Source organism: Mustela nivalis, assembly GCF_964662115.1.
Source record: "Mustela nivalis genome assembly, chromosome: 15".
Lineage (NCBI taxonomy): Eukaryota > Metazoa > Chordata > Mammalia > Carnivora > Mustelidae > Mustela > Mustela nivalis.
In genome coordinates, this window is record NC_139034.1 from 18,882,079 (window position 1) to 18,901,359 (window position 19,281).

The following is a 19,281-nucleotide window of genomic DNA, read 5'->3' on the forward strand; positions in this document are numbered from 1 at the left end:
TATAAAACACATTTTGAAATCAATGACTGTCCTGTAATTACTTGAGATCCAATGACAGTTTTCTGAACAGTATGTAAAATAAGACCATAACTTAAATAACGAATTAATTTTATGTACAAACTAGAAAAGTGCGTCTAAGAGGTGCAGTTTGAGGGGCACAATTCAAGTTTTATAAAGGCAGAATATTTTCCCAAGGACTTCATATTATTCTTATTTTAATCAGAAGGGTGCTTAAACATTTTGGACTTAGGATAGCATACTAACCTCATATTGTCTCTCCTATGGGCCACATTTTTGTAGTTTTTCATGAACCTTTGCTTCTCTTGCTTTCAACACAGTAAGACTCTTGAAGAATGGAAGTAAGGAAAGATAGTGAAGATTAGATTTTATTTTTAGTAGTTTATTTAAAAAGTTTATTTATTGAGAGCCTGTCCAGTGAGAAATGCCCCAAGTGGTATATATTCTAGTGCAAGGACAGCGCTGCGCTCAACACAGTAGATATTTTGCAGGTTTCTGCAGAACGAATGAGTGAATGAACGAATTAACGAAAGAAATTAATCAAGGAACGTGGCTTCTTTGAGGTACTTGCATTTGAAGTCGGGAATATCAGAGCCAAATTTCCAATTTTGTGTAGTACTCTCTGGGCTATCATTGAAAGTGAGAGCAACAAAAATGATTACATAAACAATGAACATCAATGATGGGGGGGGGGTGCCAACACTGCGGCTAATATTGTCCCCATCCAGCTTCCGTAGTAGACCTTAAGTCGCGTATGCGACAGGACCGGTAGTGACGTCACGAGATTTGGAATTCGCGGGAGAACATATCTCCGCTTCCGGACCGAGAGACCGCCCGTGCGCGGGACTTTCAAGCGTCTGACCCCGGGAGTTCCAGCTGTCATGAGCCTCTGGGTGGACAAATACCGGCCCTGCTCCTTGGGACGGCTGGACTATCACAAGGAGCAGGCGGCTCAGCTGCGCAACCTGGTAGGTCTGCGGGAGGGGGGCGGGGAGAGCGGGGAGAGCGGGGAGAAGGTAGGCCCCAGCTCGGGAGTTTCGCTCCCCTAGGGAGAGGTGCATCGTCCACCGTCTTCGGAAGGTGCTGTGAAAAGTGAAACAGAGAAGGGGGAGAGAGTGTGGAGGGCGGGGGCAGTGCTTGTAAACATGGAAGGCCCCCCTGAGAACTGTCCTCTGAGAACCAAGGTCTGACAGACCGTAAGTGAGGAAACCTCCAATAGAGAAATCGGAGGGAATAGTGGAGCGGGTGAAGAACAGCAAGTGCAAACTCCTTGAGGCAGGAGTGTGCCCGGCCGGTTCTGGGAACCTCAAGAACGCCACTGTAGCTGGATAATAATAGGCCGGGGTTGGTGGAGCGGGGAGCGCAGTAGGAAATCGGGCGGGGTGTGCAGCGGGACCCGGGAGGTGCAGATCCTGTAAATCCTCGTAGGGTGAGATTGGGAACCATTGGAAGGTTTTGGGTAGAGAAGTGACATCATCTGACTTTACTTTTTAACAGGTTTACTTACAATGTCTTGGTGTCATTGCCCTTATTTACAAAAAGGAAGGTATTTACTAATTTCGGAGGTAATTTCTAATTCGAAAATAGGTTGTATTAGGTCGTCCTTGCGTTTAATTCCTTATGTAACATTTTTTTTTTCTTTTCTCCAACCTGATGTGTATTTTCTTGTTGTAGTTGGTATAAGTGTCTAATAGCAATGTTTTCCGAAACAGGGAAAATGCCTCCTTTTTTTCCAGGTGCAGTGTGGTGATTTTCCTCATCTCTTAGTGTATGGACCATCAGGGGCTGGAAAAAAGACAAGAATTATGTGTATTCTACTGAATCTTTCAGGAAATGTAGAAGGAAGAAGGGTCTTGAGAAAAATCTGGTAGCTGTGGAAGCTATTTATCTCGTCCTTTTAAGAATCTAATAGTACCGTATGCTAATGGAAGTGTTTTGCTCAGATCTGTTTCTTCAATACCCACCTTCTTTTAGAGTTAACTATTTTTCAAAAATGAGAAATAATAATAATTTAAAAAAAACATCCATCCTTATATGAAAGTCATTAGAAAAATGATAATGTGAGATTGAGGGGCTTTTTTTTTTATGGTATTCCATCTATACTAATTTAAAATCTATTACAGCTATATACTTCATATTTAGACAAATTGTGTTTTCTCAAGTAGCTTTCATTTTGATTTTCTTAGTCATAGGATACATTTTCTAGTCTATGACCATCTTTTTGTTGTACAGAATTTGGAGTAAATATTTTGGAGAAAAATTTAATATAGTGGTCTTGTGTGCAATAGATTTGCCTTTAAAAAATGTTCACCCATTATACTGTTGAATCTGCAACTTACTGAAACTGTGAAGTCTTTATTTTGGCTAGATTGAGTTTAAAAAGCAGAGGCAACAGTACTTGTGAAGCACCTGCTATTTTCCATACACTGTTTAGGAAGAATAGTTCCTTTCCTTGAAACTTTTCAGTGCTAGAGATAGATCAGTTTACAGAGTATTAAAATTTATTGCAATAGTCCCTTCTGTTAAGGTACTTATTTTATTTTTTCTATAATGCTTACATAGAAGCTTTTGCTCCACAAGATTTTATGCCCTTGAAGTTATGGTTTGTATTTTCATCATTTTTATACCCTTCATAGCACTCATTCTCAGGCTTGACTGATCATCAAAGTCACCTGGGAAGCTGTTTAAATGCACACGGTCTTGTAGTCTGTTGCAGTACTGTCAATGCCCTACTCCATCTTATTGCTCTTAACTTGTGAGTGCACACAGACCAACTTCCAGCTTCCTGGATCTGTGTGTCCTGAAGGCTTTTTAAAAAAATTTTGCTGACATCCCTTAGCAGACTTGAAATGCCTGGGAATTAATTGCCCTCCCTTAATCCCAACCACTTTCCCAAGCAAGCTTCATCAAAAGACTGATGAGAAGTAGAATATCATGCTCCAGCTTCCCCACCTCTTGGATGGGTTAACACTGTGGTGTTTTTTTCACACTGGCTTTAAGAATATCCCCAGCAGAATTCAACCCGATGCCCAGAGTGGTATTTAAGGAGATAATACACTCATTGGCTGCCTTCCTGACCTTTCTTTGCTTCCCTTTTCCCTACAAAGTTTTCCTTTACCTCTCAAATAAACCAGATACATTTAGTTCTTATCAGAGGGATTGTGGAAGCCCAAACTAAGACAGGCATCTGTCTCAGAGTTACTGAATTATAATCTCATGGATAGAGTGTGGTATTTAATCTTTTATTTAAAAAATTCTCTAGGAGATTTTAACAGACTTGGTTTGGAAGTTTTTGCTTTCTAGCACATGGTGTGTTATCTTGCATGTACTATGCTTAGTATTTAATTATATAAAATTAATGCCAGGGGAATAATCAACATTTCAGTTAATTTTCAAAAGTCTCAGTACATATATACTCATACATATATATTTTTAAATATCTCCACCTCAGAGGTGGAGACACAAAATATTTGATTCCTGAAAAGTAGTTTAATTCTATCTAGAGTAGTCGTTTGACCAGGGAAAATGCCTCCCTTTTTTCCAGGTGCAGTGTGGTGATTTTCCTCATCTCTTAGTGTACGGACCATCAGGGGCTGGAAAAAAGACAAGAATTATGTGTATTCTACGTGAACTTTATGGTGTTGGAGTGGAAAAATTAAGAATTGAACATCAGACCATCACAGTAAGCATTTTACTTTGAGACCTCTAAATAACAGGGATTTTTCAGTCCTCAGCATACATATTCCTGTGGCCCCAGCCATTGTTGCCCATGTGTGTTTAAGAATTTTACAGATAGGGGTGCCTGGGTGGCTCAGGTCATGGTCCCAGGGTCTTGGAATCGAGCCCCACATCCGGCTCTCTGCTCAGCGGGGAGCCAAATAAATAAATAAAATCTTAAAAAAAAAAAAGAATTTTACAGATAACCCAGGTACACAGGATTGAGAACTACTGATGTATAGACCTAATTATTAAAACCAGATCAGAGTCAGTTATGTTTTTTTTAATTTATTTATTTTATTTTTTTAAATTTATTTGACAGACAGAGTTCACAAGTAGGCAGAGAGGCAGGCAGAGAGAGAGAGGAAGGAAAGCAAGCTCCCTGCTGAGCAGAGAGCCTGATGAGGGGCTCGATCCCAGAACACTGGGATCATGACCTGAGCCGAAGGCAGAGGCTTTAACCCACTGAGCCACCCAGGCGCCCCCAGAGTCAGTTATGTTAAAGAGAAAATATGAGTAACAGGAGATTTTGGGTAAAATGTAGGTGGTGGGATTCCTTTTGGATTATCTAGTGAATCAGTACCTCAGCTGGAACTGGAACTCAAGTCTCTAGAATTCATTGTTCTGAGAGCAGTAGTGGGTTTGGAAAGGAAGTGATTTTGAAAAAAAATTTGAATACGGAATCAGGCAACTTGATAAGAGATTGGGCAGCTGAGTGTTTAGAAAAGGAGGCATGAAGCTCTGGGATATTCAGAGAATTTCTGTGATGTTGCCCTTTGCCCTTGGCTGAGCTTTCCAGCCTCATACCATACAGTGCATTTTTATACTCTTCTTATAGACGATGTTTAAGATTTAGTTGGAATACCTCCTCTCATGCCCCCAGTCCCTTTAGAATTAATTTTTCCTTCTACTATCCATAGTTTATATTTTTTAGAGTACTTTCTTTGTTTGGCCTTGATTACAGTTTTTCTTTTTTTATTTTGACAAGATATTGTTTGTTTTGAAGTTATGTAGGGAACATGTCTGGTTCAGGCCCTGGTGTAGCATCTTGTACATATTAGGCACTGAAAAAAAAAGTAAGTTGAGTGACTGGATGATAAGTAGTACTATTAATAAAATCTTTGGGAAGATAAATGGATTTTAGGCTACTGTTTATGAACTTGTATTTAGACACATTGAGTTTGAGGTGCTGGTGGTACACACTGGAGGGAATTCTTAAAAAGTGCGCAGGGACAAATTTAACAGGAAGAGTGTGAGATTTGTGGGAAGAAAACTAATATTTTATAAAAGGACAAAAAATAAGAGCTGATCAAATGGAAAGTTGCAGCAAGTGCTCAGAGGCTTAATACTTTAAAATCTTTTCTATCCACATTACAGTATAACTTTCAATGAAATTATAGTAAATTATAGTTAAAAGCCAACATGTTTTTTTAGTTGTAGGAAATGATCTTAAAGTACATAAGGAAGAATACATTTCTGAGGCTAGCTAAAGTACAAAAAAGATTTGTGAAGTGGGACTTGTATTATGAGATCTTAAATCCTATTGTAAGGCTACTGTAATCAAAACAATATTGTATTGGCTTGGGAATAGAGAATTCAATCAGTAGAACTTATTAGAGAGGCCCAAAATATGGTGGCTGCTTCAAATCAGTGTTAAAAGTATGAGTCAGCAAGATGTGCCAGCATAACTGGTTATCTACCCTGAAGAAAATAAAGTTAATCCCTATGATTCATAATTTGTGAAAATATGAATTAAAGTCTTAAATGTTAAAATGAAATAATTACTTAAATGAACAGCCTATGGCCAGGATGCCTTTTTTTTTAATACCTGTTAATAAAAACATGGACGTGATAGAAAAAAAATAAGTGCATATATATTTATATATATATGTGAAATTTACAAGTTTGTATGACAGAAGATAACATAAAATCAGAAGAATGAAAAATGAAAAATTGTCAAAAAATATTTGAAAGGAACATGTTAGATAAAAGATTTTACAAATTAACAATGGAAAGACAAATGACCTAGTAGAAAACCGAATGAAAGTCTCAAGAGAGAAATATAAGCAACCAATAAACGTATGTAAAGATGTTTGACATTCGTGATAGTTGAAGAGAAACAAGTGAGTCTATTAGGAAAGTGGCAGAAACTGAGGATGTTATATAAAACCTGCAGGCGGGGAATGTTGGGGAAGAGTATTTGTTGCCAATGGAAAACTGGCATTTGTTAGTTTTTTTTAAATTTTTTTTAATGTGGTTATATATACACACATACACATAAAACATTAGAAAACATATCCCCTTCAATCCAGCAAATCCTTTATTGGGTATCTGTTACATAGAAATGAAGTCAGTACATTAGATATATGTAGAAAGATATTAATTGTGGGATTGTTTGAGATGTCAAAAAGCAAGAAACAAACACCCATCAGTACTACTGTCCCTGGGACATCCAAGTTACAGGCTGATACGCAACTACTCTATATTAGTGTCAGAGGGTAATTGCCTAGGTGTTAACTAAGAAAAGTAAAAACAAATATATATGATTGCTTCTTTTTTTTTTATAACTCTTTTTTACAAGAAAACACTGACACTATAGAAATATATAAAAATGTATAAAATATAAAAAGTATTTATATATAAATATACATATGTGTGTTATGGTAAAGTCTGAACAGACATATGCAGACTGTTGACAGTGATGATCTGCTCATAACGGAATGGTTTGTAGATATCTGGAGGTAGAGGGAAAAAAATAATCATAGTGAGAACAGGATGTGTGATGTGATCCAGTTTATTTAGAAATGTGTTTCTTTGCACATAGAGAAAAGAATGAAGTTAAAATATCAGTGGTGGTTATCTAAAGTTTTTTAAAAATAAAACATAAATTGTTTATTTTTAAAAAACAATGAAATACAGAAAAGAGGAGAAATGGCCAGTAAATAAACATTAAAAACATCTATTTTCTTTGTCTGCAGACTCCATCTAAAAAGAAAATTGAAATTAGCACTATTGCGAGCAATTATCACCTTGAAGTTAATCCCAGGTAAAGCTACTATATAGAAATTAAGCTTTTTTTTAGAGTAGAATCCATTCTTGAAATACAGTCATATATGGAAGCACAGTATATACACAGAGGTTATGCTGCTCAGTGTGAAATAGGGAGCCTAGAAGCTTTCTGCTTCTCCCTTTGTCTTTGATTCCTGAGTCAAATAATTTTAATAATTAAATTTTCTTGCTCTACAGAGTTAAGTTCTATTAAATTTTAATAATTAAATATACTCAGTTCTATAAGAGTACATTTCATAGTCACTAAATTTTTGTTATATTGACTAATTCAGAACTGATGAGCAAAGTAAAGTATGTCTAAAAAGTTTGTAATGTGAGTAAATATTTCAGAATGTGAATTTGGATTATATTTATTTTTTGCCACTCCTTTGTTTCATTTGCTTGACTAGAGTGTGTTATAATAGTCTAACAACCAATGTCTATACTATTTATCATGAGTAATTAAGATTAGGATCCTGTTGGAAGGCACATTGAAAGCTCATAAAGTACTGCTTAATACTGGAGAAGTGAATGTGTTGGGAACAAAGTTGGGTAAAGCTTCAGGGTTGTCCGGTGCCTGATAATGCTCTTTAAGGAGTACAGAATCAAGGACATCTTCAGGCAAAGGCAATGTTTTTGGGCAATGGAACAGATATGAGGATGAACATCCATTTCAAAACTGAATGGATCAGGAAGAATATAGTTATAAGTTAATGTGTTGTATTCAGTAGCAGGCACTGTGTGAGAAGCTTTACATGGATTATTGTATTTAGTCATTAAAACAACCCTAACAGATAGGTGTTATTATTTTCCTTATGTATGTCCAAGAAAATTAAGAGAACTAAGATTTGGTTGGAAAGGGTCTTATCTGAAAATTAGAAGAAAGTGTTAATTCCGTAGACAGAAGAGAAATGTTTTGGATTCTTGACTAAGGAGTAATCATGAAAGAGACATTCCAGGTGTAGTGATCTAACAGTGAATTGAGAAAGATTTGATGGCTGTTTGGGAAAGTAAACTAAAGCTGATTGTTTTGCTCTGTTTCTCATTGTGAGTTCCTCCGTAGGGAGAGCAGTCAATTAGAGATGGAGCGGATTGTTTTTCAGGGGTTTGAAATCGACAGCCTAAATTAACTAGGTGACTTATGTTGGTTTGTCAGTTGCGTGACTTAAGTGCCAAAGCAATAATGTGAGTATAAATGACAAATAATGCTTATAATTCGTCAGTAGCTTACAGAGTTCTGACTATCTTAAATTCCATTTGCTTATCCCATCCTCTTGCTAAGACCCTAAATCAGGGTCTAGTGTTGGGAACAAACTTGTCTAGGCTTGTATTTTATTATTGGGGAGATGAAGAGGAATGGAGATTAACATTCCTTTTCAGAGTTATTTTTACATTTTGAGTCACTACAGGTAATTAAGAAACTTAAGGATTAGTTATTGCTCTTTTTAAGTTACAGTAAACTTGATAAAAGAACATGTTTAGTGTTTTCAGTGTCACTTACCAAATACTAATTGAATATTAGAATATGTTATATTTTATTTTATTTTTTTAAAGATTTTATTTATTCATTTGACAATAAAATAAAGATTTTATTTATTCATTTCAGAAGTAGGCAGAGAGGCAGAGAGAGAAGGGAAGCAGGCTCCCTGCTGAGCAGAGAGCCTGACTCGGGGCTGGATCCCAGGACCCTGAGATCATGACCTGAGCCGAAGGCAGAGGCTTAACCCACTGAGCCACTCAGGTGCCCATGTATGAGTAGTTTTGATTAAAATTTAAATAAACTCTCTTCAATGTTTTTCTTACAATAACAGATTAAGAATAAGAGCATAATATTTTCAAATAGTTACGTCTATATTTACAATTATTTTTGTTTTCTATAGTGATGCTGGAAATAGTGACCGGGTAGTAATTCAGGAGATGTTGAAAACAGTGGCACAATCACAGCAACTTGAAACAAACTCTCAAAGAGATTTTAAAGGTATGTGATAAACAGATTTCTTTTAAGGCAGACAAGAAATTGTACACAGTGAGTGTAAGAGAAAATGTAGTGGGAAACATAAATTCCATGGACCCTGGGATCATGACCTGAGCCGAAGGCAGAGGCTTTAACCCACTGAGTCACCCAGGCGCCCCAAGAAATAACATTTAAAAATAACTGTTCCTAGGATCAAAGTTATATGTTCAATTATCAAATATTTAGGAGAGTATAATTTTATAATTATAATTTATTGTCCAGAGATTATTATCATTGACATTTTTGTCATTACCTTCCCGTATTATTCATATGCATGTATATGTGTACATTCTCATAGATTTTGTGATGATAAAAATGCCAGCATTTAATGCTTTTGATATATTTTGTCAAATTCTTCATCTGAAAGGTAGACTTACCCTACCACCAGAAGTATTTGGGAGTGCCCATTATTTCCTGACATTATCACCACTGTGGTTAATGATTTTTAATCTTTGTCAGTTTGAGTGGAGAAAATAGTTTGTGTTTATTTTTTCTTTAGTTAGTGTGATAATTTTTTCTTTTATTCATTGCTTCTTTTACTGTTTTGTGAATTGTCTGTGAATATATCAGCCTATTTCTTACCTTTCCTCCTTAGTTCACTATATTTCAGAATAATTTTACATGTATGTATTTTTTTTATTTCTTTTTTTATTTGAGAGAGAAAAAGAGTGAGTGTGTGGAAGGGCAGAGGGAGAGAATCTCCAAGCAGACTCCCCACTGAGCTTGGAGCCTCAGTGTGGAGCCTGTTCTCAGGGCTCAGTCTCAAGACCCTCAGATCATGATCTGAGCTGAAATCAAGAATTAGCCGCTTAATTAGTCACCCAGGTGCCCCTTGTCTGTTCGTTTTTTTGCCACTATAAATGGAGTCTTCGTATATACTTTCTAGGTTTTTTGTACATATGTGATAGCTATTGATGTTTGTGTCTTAATTTTATACGTTACTATGTTATTACATTCTTTTATTGTTTGTAATAGCTCTCCCATTGTTTCTTTTGAATTTTCAGATATGTGTGTGTGTGTGTATTTATATCAATCTGTGAGTAATAGAGATGAATTTTCCCCTTGTTTCCAGTTTGTATGGCTTTAAATACTTTCTCTAACCTAATTATGTGTGCCGGCACCTCCAATACAGTGTTCACCAGTACTAAAGATAGTGGATGTCCTTGTCATGACTCTGGAAGGAGAGCCTTAGAGTTTCCCCATTTAGTCATTTAGTTGCTGGATTTTGGCCCGAGTTGTATCTATTTGATCATAAGAAAGTAAGCATCAGGTCATATTTTGAGGGTTTCTAACATAAATGTGTGTTAAATTTTTTCAAATGCTTGCTTCTGCATCCTTGAATGAGGTTTTAAGATTTTTCTTCTTAGCTGTATTGGTATTGTAGATTATATTGAGTCTTCTAGTGAAAATGCTTTGTATTTCTGGAGTAAATCTCACTTGGTCATGATGTGTTAATTTTTTAAATATGCTGCTATTTTCTGCCTACCAAGGACTTATTTTTATATCATTTGGTTTGTAGTGCTATCTTTGGTAGATTTTGGGATCAGTCTCTTTATTTCTCTTTTCCCTGTTCTGTTCCATTTGGATTTTTATCTCCAGAATTTCTCCTCATTTTGAAGGAGAAATTGGAAGGGAGCTTCATTTTATTATTTTCAGTTTACTGCTTTGTCAAACCTTGTTGCATCCAGATTCCTTTGCTCTGACCCATAAATTGGACCCCATAGGTGCTGTTTATTTCACAGTGTGCTCTTGTGGGTGATTTGGGGTTCTGTACCCTAGGCTGTAAAAACCTAGTACATCCCTACTGCACCCTCCCACACATAGTTCCTTGTTCTCACTTGCTCATATTCAGGGTTTTTAGGTAAAACCTGTTACTTTGTTTTGATATAAATGTTACTGATGAGTCTTTGGTCTTGGAATCTCTGTTTTTATGGGCGGGAGTCAGATGTATACTACTACCACTACCATCATCTAGAAATAGCAGAGTATGATGAAAATTCAGGAGTACCTGCATGGCTCAGTTGCTTAAGCATCTGCCTTCTGCTCAGGTCATGATCCTGGGGTACTGGGATAGAGCCCTGTGTTGGGCCCCCTGCTCAGTGGGGAGTCTGCTTCTCTCTCTGCCACTCTCCCTGAGAACATATGCACATATGCTTGTACGTATGCTCTCTCTCTCTCTCAAATAAATAAAATCTTTTAAAAAAAGAAAAAGGAAAATACAATAGTTGGACTCAGTTCTTACCTACAACAACTTAAAGCTGGTCCTTTATTATGGCCAGGTGGAATCTTACTGTGTATGTGACCAGATGTCTTTATTCCTTATTTACTATGTCTCTTTCATCAGTATTTTCCAAAGTACATTTCTAGGAATGATAAGATTTAAATTGTTCCACAAAATGGTGGAAATGCAGCACAGTATCTCCCTGTCTTGGTGATTTTTAGTTCATATAAATATAATAAATGCTGCAGTGAATTCTACAAAAAAGTAACATCTTTAACTTCATTTAGCCTAGTGTTTCTTAGGTTTGTTTTATTGGATTAAAAAGATTTTTTTTTTTAAGATTTTATTTATTTGACAGAGAGAGACACAGCAAGAGAGGGAACATAAGCAGGGGTATTGGGAGAGGGAGAAAGCAGGCTTCCCACCGAACAGGGAGCCTGATGTGGGGCTCAATCCCAGGATCCTGGGATCAGAACTTGAGTCGAAGGCAGACGCTTAACACTGAGCCACCCTGGTACCCCAATTGGAATTTTTTAAATAAAAATAGAATAAGTTATTCCCACCATACCTGAGACTTTTATATGTCCTTACCCAAGGAAAGAGTAGTATATCAAACTTACTATTTAGGATTTCACTCTAAATAATGAAGAGAAAGAGATACTCAAGTTAAAGTTTGTTTTGTTTTTCCTCGACTAGTGGTATTATTGACAGAGGTTGACAAACTCACCAAAGACGCTCAGCATGCCTTGCGTAGGACCATGGAAAAGTATATGTCCACTTGCAGATTGATCTTGTGTTGCAATTCTACGTCTAAAGTGATACCACCTATTCGCAGTAGGTGCCTGGCGGTTCGTGTGCCTGCTCCCAGCATCGAAGATGTAAGTCAAGTGAAACTTTTCAGAAATTATTTTGGATTCTTTGAGTACTATATGTATATCCCTGTCATGTTTGTTTTTTAAAAACTTAGTGAAGTGTATTAGTAATTCAAGAACATCTGTGACCTGGATGCTAATTGTTAGTAGATATATAAACCAATATATATATAGTAGTAAATGCCAGATATCATTATATAGAGAGTATGATGGTAAGCTCTATTAAGAATAATGCTGTATATATGCCATCAGTATTTAGGAAGTTCTTCTCTTTAAGTCTTTTTTTTTTTTTTTTTTTTTTACTTTAAACAAGTCGGTATTATGAATTTTACTAAACTAGGCAAGGACTAGTTGCTTAGTGTCTTCTACTTCAAGCTGATTTAATTGGCTTTGGAAAAGACTTGAGGTTGGAGGATATAGATTTTGCAAGGAGATTAATGTGAGAATACCTTGTTCCTAGTTAGGGGACCAAAATTAGTCTGAAACAACATAATATGTGTTTTTTTTTCCTTTATTGTTCTTAATACTTATAAATAAAAATGAAATTTCTCACAATAAGCAGCTTTCCTGCTACTAATAGAATTTGGGTGATTTTATGCGAAGTAGGGATAAAAGGTGACTGACACTGTGTTAGGTGCAAACTGGCAAAGTACCTTCATTAAATGTTTCACTTACAAACATTTTTATATAGTTAAAATTATTTTGATGTACTTAAAATTTACTAAAGTTAAAAAGGCAAGGCTACCAGGCTACACCACTCCTCTGGGCACCATTGTCATCTTAGTGCATGCAAATAATACCTCTGAGTCATGCAGAATTCAGCCTGTGCAGCTCTACTTGGCAGCCCTGTGAGTGGTGTCCTTGTAAAAGACCTGAGGCTCTGTGTGTCTTCCTTACAGCTCCCCCAAGGTGGCTGGCAGGCTTGGAATTTCAACCAGGTCTTTCTCTGGTTGCAGAGTCCGTTGCTGCCCCTTCCTGATAGCTAGATCAGACCCCTGGCTTTCTGCTTAAAGGAACGTGTGAGTTAGGATAGGGAGTGACAAAATAAATAAATAAAGAAGTTTATGAAGATGTTATCAACAGAATTCTGTCCATGTGCTGTTTGACAGATTGTCCAATTTTCTTAATAATGTTTTGTTTGTAGATTTGTCATGTATTATCTACTGTGTGCAAGAAGGAAGGTTTGAATCTTCCTTCACAACTGGCTCATAGACTTGCAGAGAAGTCCTGCAGGAATCTCCGTAAAGCCCTACTTATGTGTGAAGCCTGCAGAGTGCAACAGTAAGTGAAAGGGGCAATTACCAGAGGAAACACTTTGGGACAGAAGCACAGTCCATTTACTTTATTGTGTAATTTTTAAATTAAATTAAATTAAATTTTTTTTTTAGATATCCTTTTAGTGCAGATCAAGAAATCCCTGAAACAGATTGGGAGGTGTATCTCAGGGAGACTGCCAATGCTATTGTCAGTCAGCAGACTCCACAAAGGTAAATAGTATCAAAGATGACCGTAAAAGTTTCATCATGGCGGGTGCCTGGGTGTCTCAGTGGGTTGAGCCTCTGTCTTTGGCTTGGGTCATGATCTTGGGGTCCTGGGATCGAGCCCTGTGTTGGGCTCTCTGTTCGGTGGGGGGCCTGCTTCCTTCCTTTCTCTACGTGCCTGTCTGCCTACTTGTGATCTCTCTCTCTGTCAAATAAATAAATAAAATCTTAAAAAAAAAACACAAAAGTTTCATCGTGGAAATACTCCAGACAATGTGAGTTTTGGATTAGCTGGTTTATACTACCAATACGCCATTTAGAATTACTGTAAATCTTGTATCTGAATACTAAACCTTCAAAGAAGAAATATGATTTAATTTTAAATGTTTAGTGGTTCAGAATAGCTGGTATGTAGTATCATGGCTTTTATTAAGCTATTGACAGGTATATATGGAATTTATACATGAAAGAAATCTTGGACGTTTTAGTTTTCCTTTCAGAATCTCAGATGACTTAATATTAGTATGTAACATAATGCGCTTAGTTTTCTGATATTGAAAAGAATAGTATATATAACTTTGTAATTGATGGATCACATGCCAAAAGACAACAGCTTATGAATCAGACTTTTACTGATTTTTAGCTAAGATTCTTCAGGTAACTTCATCCTAGAGTTTGAACTTTTTCACTTGTGTAATGAAAATACTGTTGTTATTACCCTGCTAGGAATACTTGGGCATTGGTTGTGAAGAGCAAGATTGCGTGATAATGGTTTGAGAACTGGAAAACTGTGCTCATGTATGGTGATAAGCTCTGTTAAGAATAATACTATGTATATACCACCAGTATTCAGGAAGTGTTTTTTTGTGTCACACTTGCTGAACAGTTTTACATTTACTTTAATGGGCCATACTGAAAATACTTCAGCTGTTGTTTGGTTTATGATAGCTTTGATTGAGAAGGGCAGTCTGCTCTTCTCCAAATCAAGAGTGACAGTTCTAAGGCCCACTATCTTTGGGAAGCCTGGAGATTTTTAAGGTCCCTTGTTGTGCAGTCTCCTACTCTTACTTACTGACTATCAGAACTGAAAACTGTCTTTGGAATTAAGAGAAGGTAGTTGATTGCTTTAGGAAACAGACTGGACTGAGTTCAGCCACACAAGTTTAAGCTTTTTCATTCATATGAAAATAATTGTGAGAAAAATATACCATGTTTCTCCTCTTGGGTGATATAGCCGATGAATTCTAATTCTAATATGCTGCAAAAGGATTATAACATGAACTCTTTGGCTCCTTGTGTAGATGAGTGGAGGTGGATAGTCACACATAATGGATACTTAGTATTTTATTGGGGTTTGCTAGAATGCCTATAATGCCTATAATTCAATTATTTTAATTGAAGAATTTAATAGTTTTTAAGAAGTGCCAAACATTGTAAGTAATCTCTTCAGAAAAGGAACCTTAACTTTAGGAAAAAGTGTGCATTCCATTTTGTAAAATGTTGATAAGCTATGACGTAATCCCAACTTTAAAGAGATAAAATTTAAACAAAGCCTGTTGTAGGAGCCTTTTACTTTTGTAAAATATTTTCACATTGAAGATGACTTTCTTGTTTTTTGATTTTAAAGAAGAAAACTTGGTGGGGTAGTTGTAGAACTTTCCTAATTTTAAGAGAGCTCCATACATGATGTAATATTTGACAATTGCTAGCCGTGTTTTTAATACTTTAGTTGATTATCACTTTGCTAATTCTTCTAGATGCTGCTACCTCTTCTTCCAATTTTCCATGCAAGTTTGGGAGGCTCTCAAATAAATTTGTTTAAGAAGAGGTGCTATTATTTCTTGTGTAAACTAACGGGTTGTGGGAACTGATTCCATTGTGTTACATAAAAAGAAATTTCAGTTCCAGAAAGCATCCAGGTTGACCAGAAATATTGGGAGGGCTGATGTCATTCTGATTGTTGGCTTACACATTACCAAATTACTTTTTTTTGACCCCTTAGTCTTGATTCTTGTCTGATTTGTTTTAGAAGAGTCATAATTTTCTAATTTAGATAGCCACTAATATTTAGCAAGCAATTAGTATGTTGGTTCTTACACATTGTGGTATCATTTAAGTTACGGAGCAATCCTATGAAGAAAAGTATTATATCATTATTTTGTAGGTAAGAAAACTGCTGTTTTGGGAGATGGTTGCTTATTCACAGATCCTCCGTCAAGAATCAGAGTTGTATAATACCATGTTTCTCTGACAGAAGAATTTGCACTCTTAATCACTTGTGATCCCCAAGAAACAATGATACAAAGAAAATGTAGAGTACATCCATTTTTAAGAAGTTAAGTCATACTAGAAATGAAAGACTAAGCTGAGATGCATGTAGCATAACATGAGATGAGCACAGCATAGTTATAACACATTTGTAGAGGGAAATATATCCTGATTTAACTCTTCAGAAATAAACTATATGCATAATTATTAAAATAATTTCATACCATCTATCATTTGTGTCTGTTTCTTTTTAATAATCAGAGTTGCTTTTTTTTTTTTTTTTTTTTTTTGAGATCTACTACCATGGCCAAGAACGATCAACGGCTTTGGAGTCAGACTTGAAATTAAAATTCTACCTCAACTACATGAGTTTTAGTGGATGCTTAACCTCTCTGAACTTAAGTTCAGTAAAAGAGTGGTGTTGTGAGGTCTAACTAGCATACTGTAGTGAGCCTCTTACAGAGGAATGGGTTTAGTAAATGCTTTGACAGACATTGGAAGGGTATGGATTTGGGAATAAGGCAGATCTGTTCTAAAATTATGGTTCTGCTATAGTCATCTTTGTGAGGTTACTTAAACTATCTGAGCCTTAGTTTTTTCATCAAAAAAAAAAAAAAATGGAGATAATGCCCCCACTCAGAGCTAGTGTGAGGACTAAATTAAATTGGTACAGTGTCTTGCACATAGCAGGGGCTCAGAAGATGCTAGTTTCTTTTTTCACTTTATTTACTTTTATTGTGGCACAGCTTCCTACTCTTAGAGTCCCTGGAAAAGGATTTGAGCCTCCACTTTTAAGAAGTCTTAGATGAATCACTTCTCTGATCTGAAATATGGAACATCTGTGATATTATTTTATAAAGATTCAAAACAGTTCCCTTTAGGGAACTAAGTATATATAGGGGGATAAAGATAATTGTTTTATGTATATTTACAATTTTACTTGTCACATTTTTCTTCCTGTTTTAAAATGTCATATGTATATTTCCCTCTTTACCCTTTTCTCTCCTGAAACTACTATAACAAGGGCCTAGAATTAAGATCTCAGAGGTTGGAATGTTCATCATATTCACTTAGGCAACCTGATTCTGTGCTTAACCTGTGACCTCTTGCACTGCCCTGTGACAGGACAGTTTTGTTTCCCTGCCACACTGCTTTTTAACTTAGCAGTTGAGATAGTAACATATATTACATATCACGCTTATATTCTCTTTTCTTACTTGTATAATTAGTGATATATCTTTTCATGACCATTTTCTAGATGTCTGAATATAAATGTCTGACTTTTAAAGAATTCTGAACATTTTTAGAAAAATGAACTGAAATTAGGAAAAGCTTAAATGTGTATGCTAATCTGTATTGGGTTGTTTGTTTAACTCATAAAGTAAAACAGTGAGTAGGTACTTGAAAAAATTATGTTTTATTTTCATTATAAAATATTAATTAATCTTGTTTTATATAGGCTCCTTGAAGTTCGTGGAAGACTTTATGAGCTTCTAACTCATTGTATTCCTCCTGAAATAATAATGAAGGTAATCTGATTTCAGATCTTCAACCATTTATAATCATAAAATTTGGATTTGGGGAATGTGATCACGGGACTTTTGCAGTACTGAGACACATTGTCATCTCTTTCTATCCAGCTCATTAATTCAACAGATATTTATTGAGCCTCTTCTTATGTCAGACACCATTAATGGAGTGTTAAAGAAGACTAGGGAGGGCCTGCTTTTAGACAATTTGTATTTTGGTGGTGTGAAATGGGAAACAAGAAGCAAAAGAATTTCAGAATTTTTAAGTGCTAAAAGGAAGTAACAAGGTGAAATGATAGTAATGGAAGTTGGGCTGTGGAAAGTCAGCAACAGCTTCTATGAGAAAGGCATGTTTAGACTGAGATTTGGAGGATTAAAAGAAGAGAACCATGTAAATAAATGGGAACAAGTACAGGTGACCCTTCAACCTTCTGGGGGGATTAATGCCCTGATCCCCAGCATAGTTGAAATCCGCATAGAATTTTTAACTACACCCAAATTTAACTGCTAATAGTCTACTGTTCACCAGAGGCCTTATGATAACATAAACATTTGATTAACACATTATATGTATATATTATATACTGTATTACAATAAAGTAAGCTAGAGAAAAGAAAACTTACTAAGGAAATCGTAAGGAAAATACATTTATAGTATTGCACTTACTGAAAAAAATCCTTTTGTAAGTCGACCCTCACAGTTAAAACCATGTTTTTTAAGAGCTGTATTTCAGGTGACGATGTTTAGTGCACATGGGGAATGACATTAAAGAAGTTGGCAGAGTCTGGTCTATGTAGGATATTGTGAAGCACAGCCTTAGGTTTGGTCTTTTAGCTACCTAGCCAGCTGTGTTGATTGACTTGGATGTTAGAGAATGCAGGGTTTTTGTTTGTATTTATTAAAATTACGTGGCAATACCTACATGAAACCATTCAAATTTACTAAATTTAAAAGAGAAAATGAAGGCCCACCCTTCCGTTTCCATAAGGGTAAGCACTTTCAACAGACCTGTATTCTAGTCACAGAAATGAGACCATATGTATGGCTATGTGTGTGTGTAGTTGCACAAAAACTTCATTGTGTTCTGCACTGTTTTTTATTCGACAGTATAGCATGGATGATATTTCATGACAGTATGGGTTTGTTTTATCCTAGTGGATGAATGGAATGTCATTATAGCATAGGTTTTTGAATATGACCCTGTTGGTGGGATTGGAGGTTTCTACAGATTATTATTACAACTAGTAATGCTGCAGTAAGCATCTTTGTATTTATATCTCTGCACCCTCAGTTTGGCATTTGGAATATGATTGAGAACTGCCACATTTCTACTTTATAGAAAGGGTATACAATTTTTTGTTTTTGGATTAAGACTGCCATATAAAAGAATTAAAGATTTTGAAAAACTTATTCACCTTTATTTTTTTTTAATGGTTACTTTTTAATTACTAGTTATCTTTTTTCAGGGTCTTCTCTCAGAACTTTTACATAATTGTGATGGACAACTGAAAGGGGAAGTGGCCCAGATGGCTGCTTACTATGAACATCGTCTACAGCTGGGTAGCAAAGCCATTTATCACTTGGAAGCATTTGTGGCCAAATTTATGGCACTTTATAAGAAGTTCATGGAGGATGGATTGGAAGGCATGATGTTTTGACATCTTGACATCTATCCTTAATTCTTCCTAATATTTCTCAGTATCAGCATTTACATTCAGTTTATATTGGAAGAGCTGCAGGTAAAATAAACTTACTTTACTTAATCATGTCTTATTTGTGTTTTTTGTTTTTTGTTTTTTTGTTTTTGGTAATAATCTCCCTGTGAATTAACATTATACTCAAGTTAAATAATTGCTCCTTTATACTAAAGAAATATATTGAAAGGATACAACTTGAACCTTTAGAGTCCAGAAACATCATTTTAATGTACTTTGAAAATTTGCTGTCCAAGTATGCAGTGGTGGGCCTCTCATTTGCCATTCATTCCTTCATCTGTTGGAGGAAATTTACCACATGCAAAAGCAGAGATTATTTTCTATCCTCCAAGGGACCATTTTTGGCCACAGGCACGTAACTCTTTGCTTGGCAGGTCATTACCTGTAATCATATTTT

The 19,281-nt window shown here is 35.9% G+C and overlaps 1 protein-coding gene across 1 annotated transcript; it reads left to right on the forward strand.

Annotated features, from left to right (window-relative positions):
* Window positions 1-801: 801 nt before the first annotated feature.
* Window positions 802-18,932, forward strand: RFC3 (replication factor C subunit 3). Its single transcript, XM_082700377.1, has 9 exons — window positions 802-986; window positions 3,563-3,700; window positions 6,714-6,781; window positions 8,664-8,761; window positions 11,715-11,896; window positions 13,035-13,171; window positions 13,279-13,377; window positions 17,099-17,168; window positions 18,636-18,932. Exons 1-9 carry the CDS (start codon window positions 900-902, stop codon window positions 18,825-18,827), a joined length of 1,071 nt encoding a protein of 356 aa, XP_082556503.1. The 5' UTR covers window positions 802-899; the 3' UTR covers window positions 18,828-18,932.
* The last annotated feature ends 349 nt before the right edge of the window (window positions 18,933-19,281 follow it).

Bases quoted from the DNA above. Each gene is read 5' to 3' on its own strand.
- RFC3 (XM_082700377.1), top strand. From the start codon at position 900: ATGAGCCTCTGGGTGGACAAATACCGGCCCTGCTCCTTGGGACGGCTG. The intron at 6,782-8,663 runs GTAAAGCTACTA...TGTTTTCTATAG, and splicing joins CACCTTGAAGTTAATCCCAG to TGATGCTGGAAATAGTGACC. The intron at 13,172-13,278 runs GTAAGTGAAAGG...TTTTTTTTTTAG, and splicing joins GAAGCCTGCAGAGTGCAACA to ATATCCTTTTAGTGCAGATC.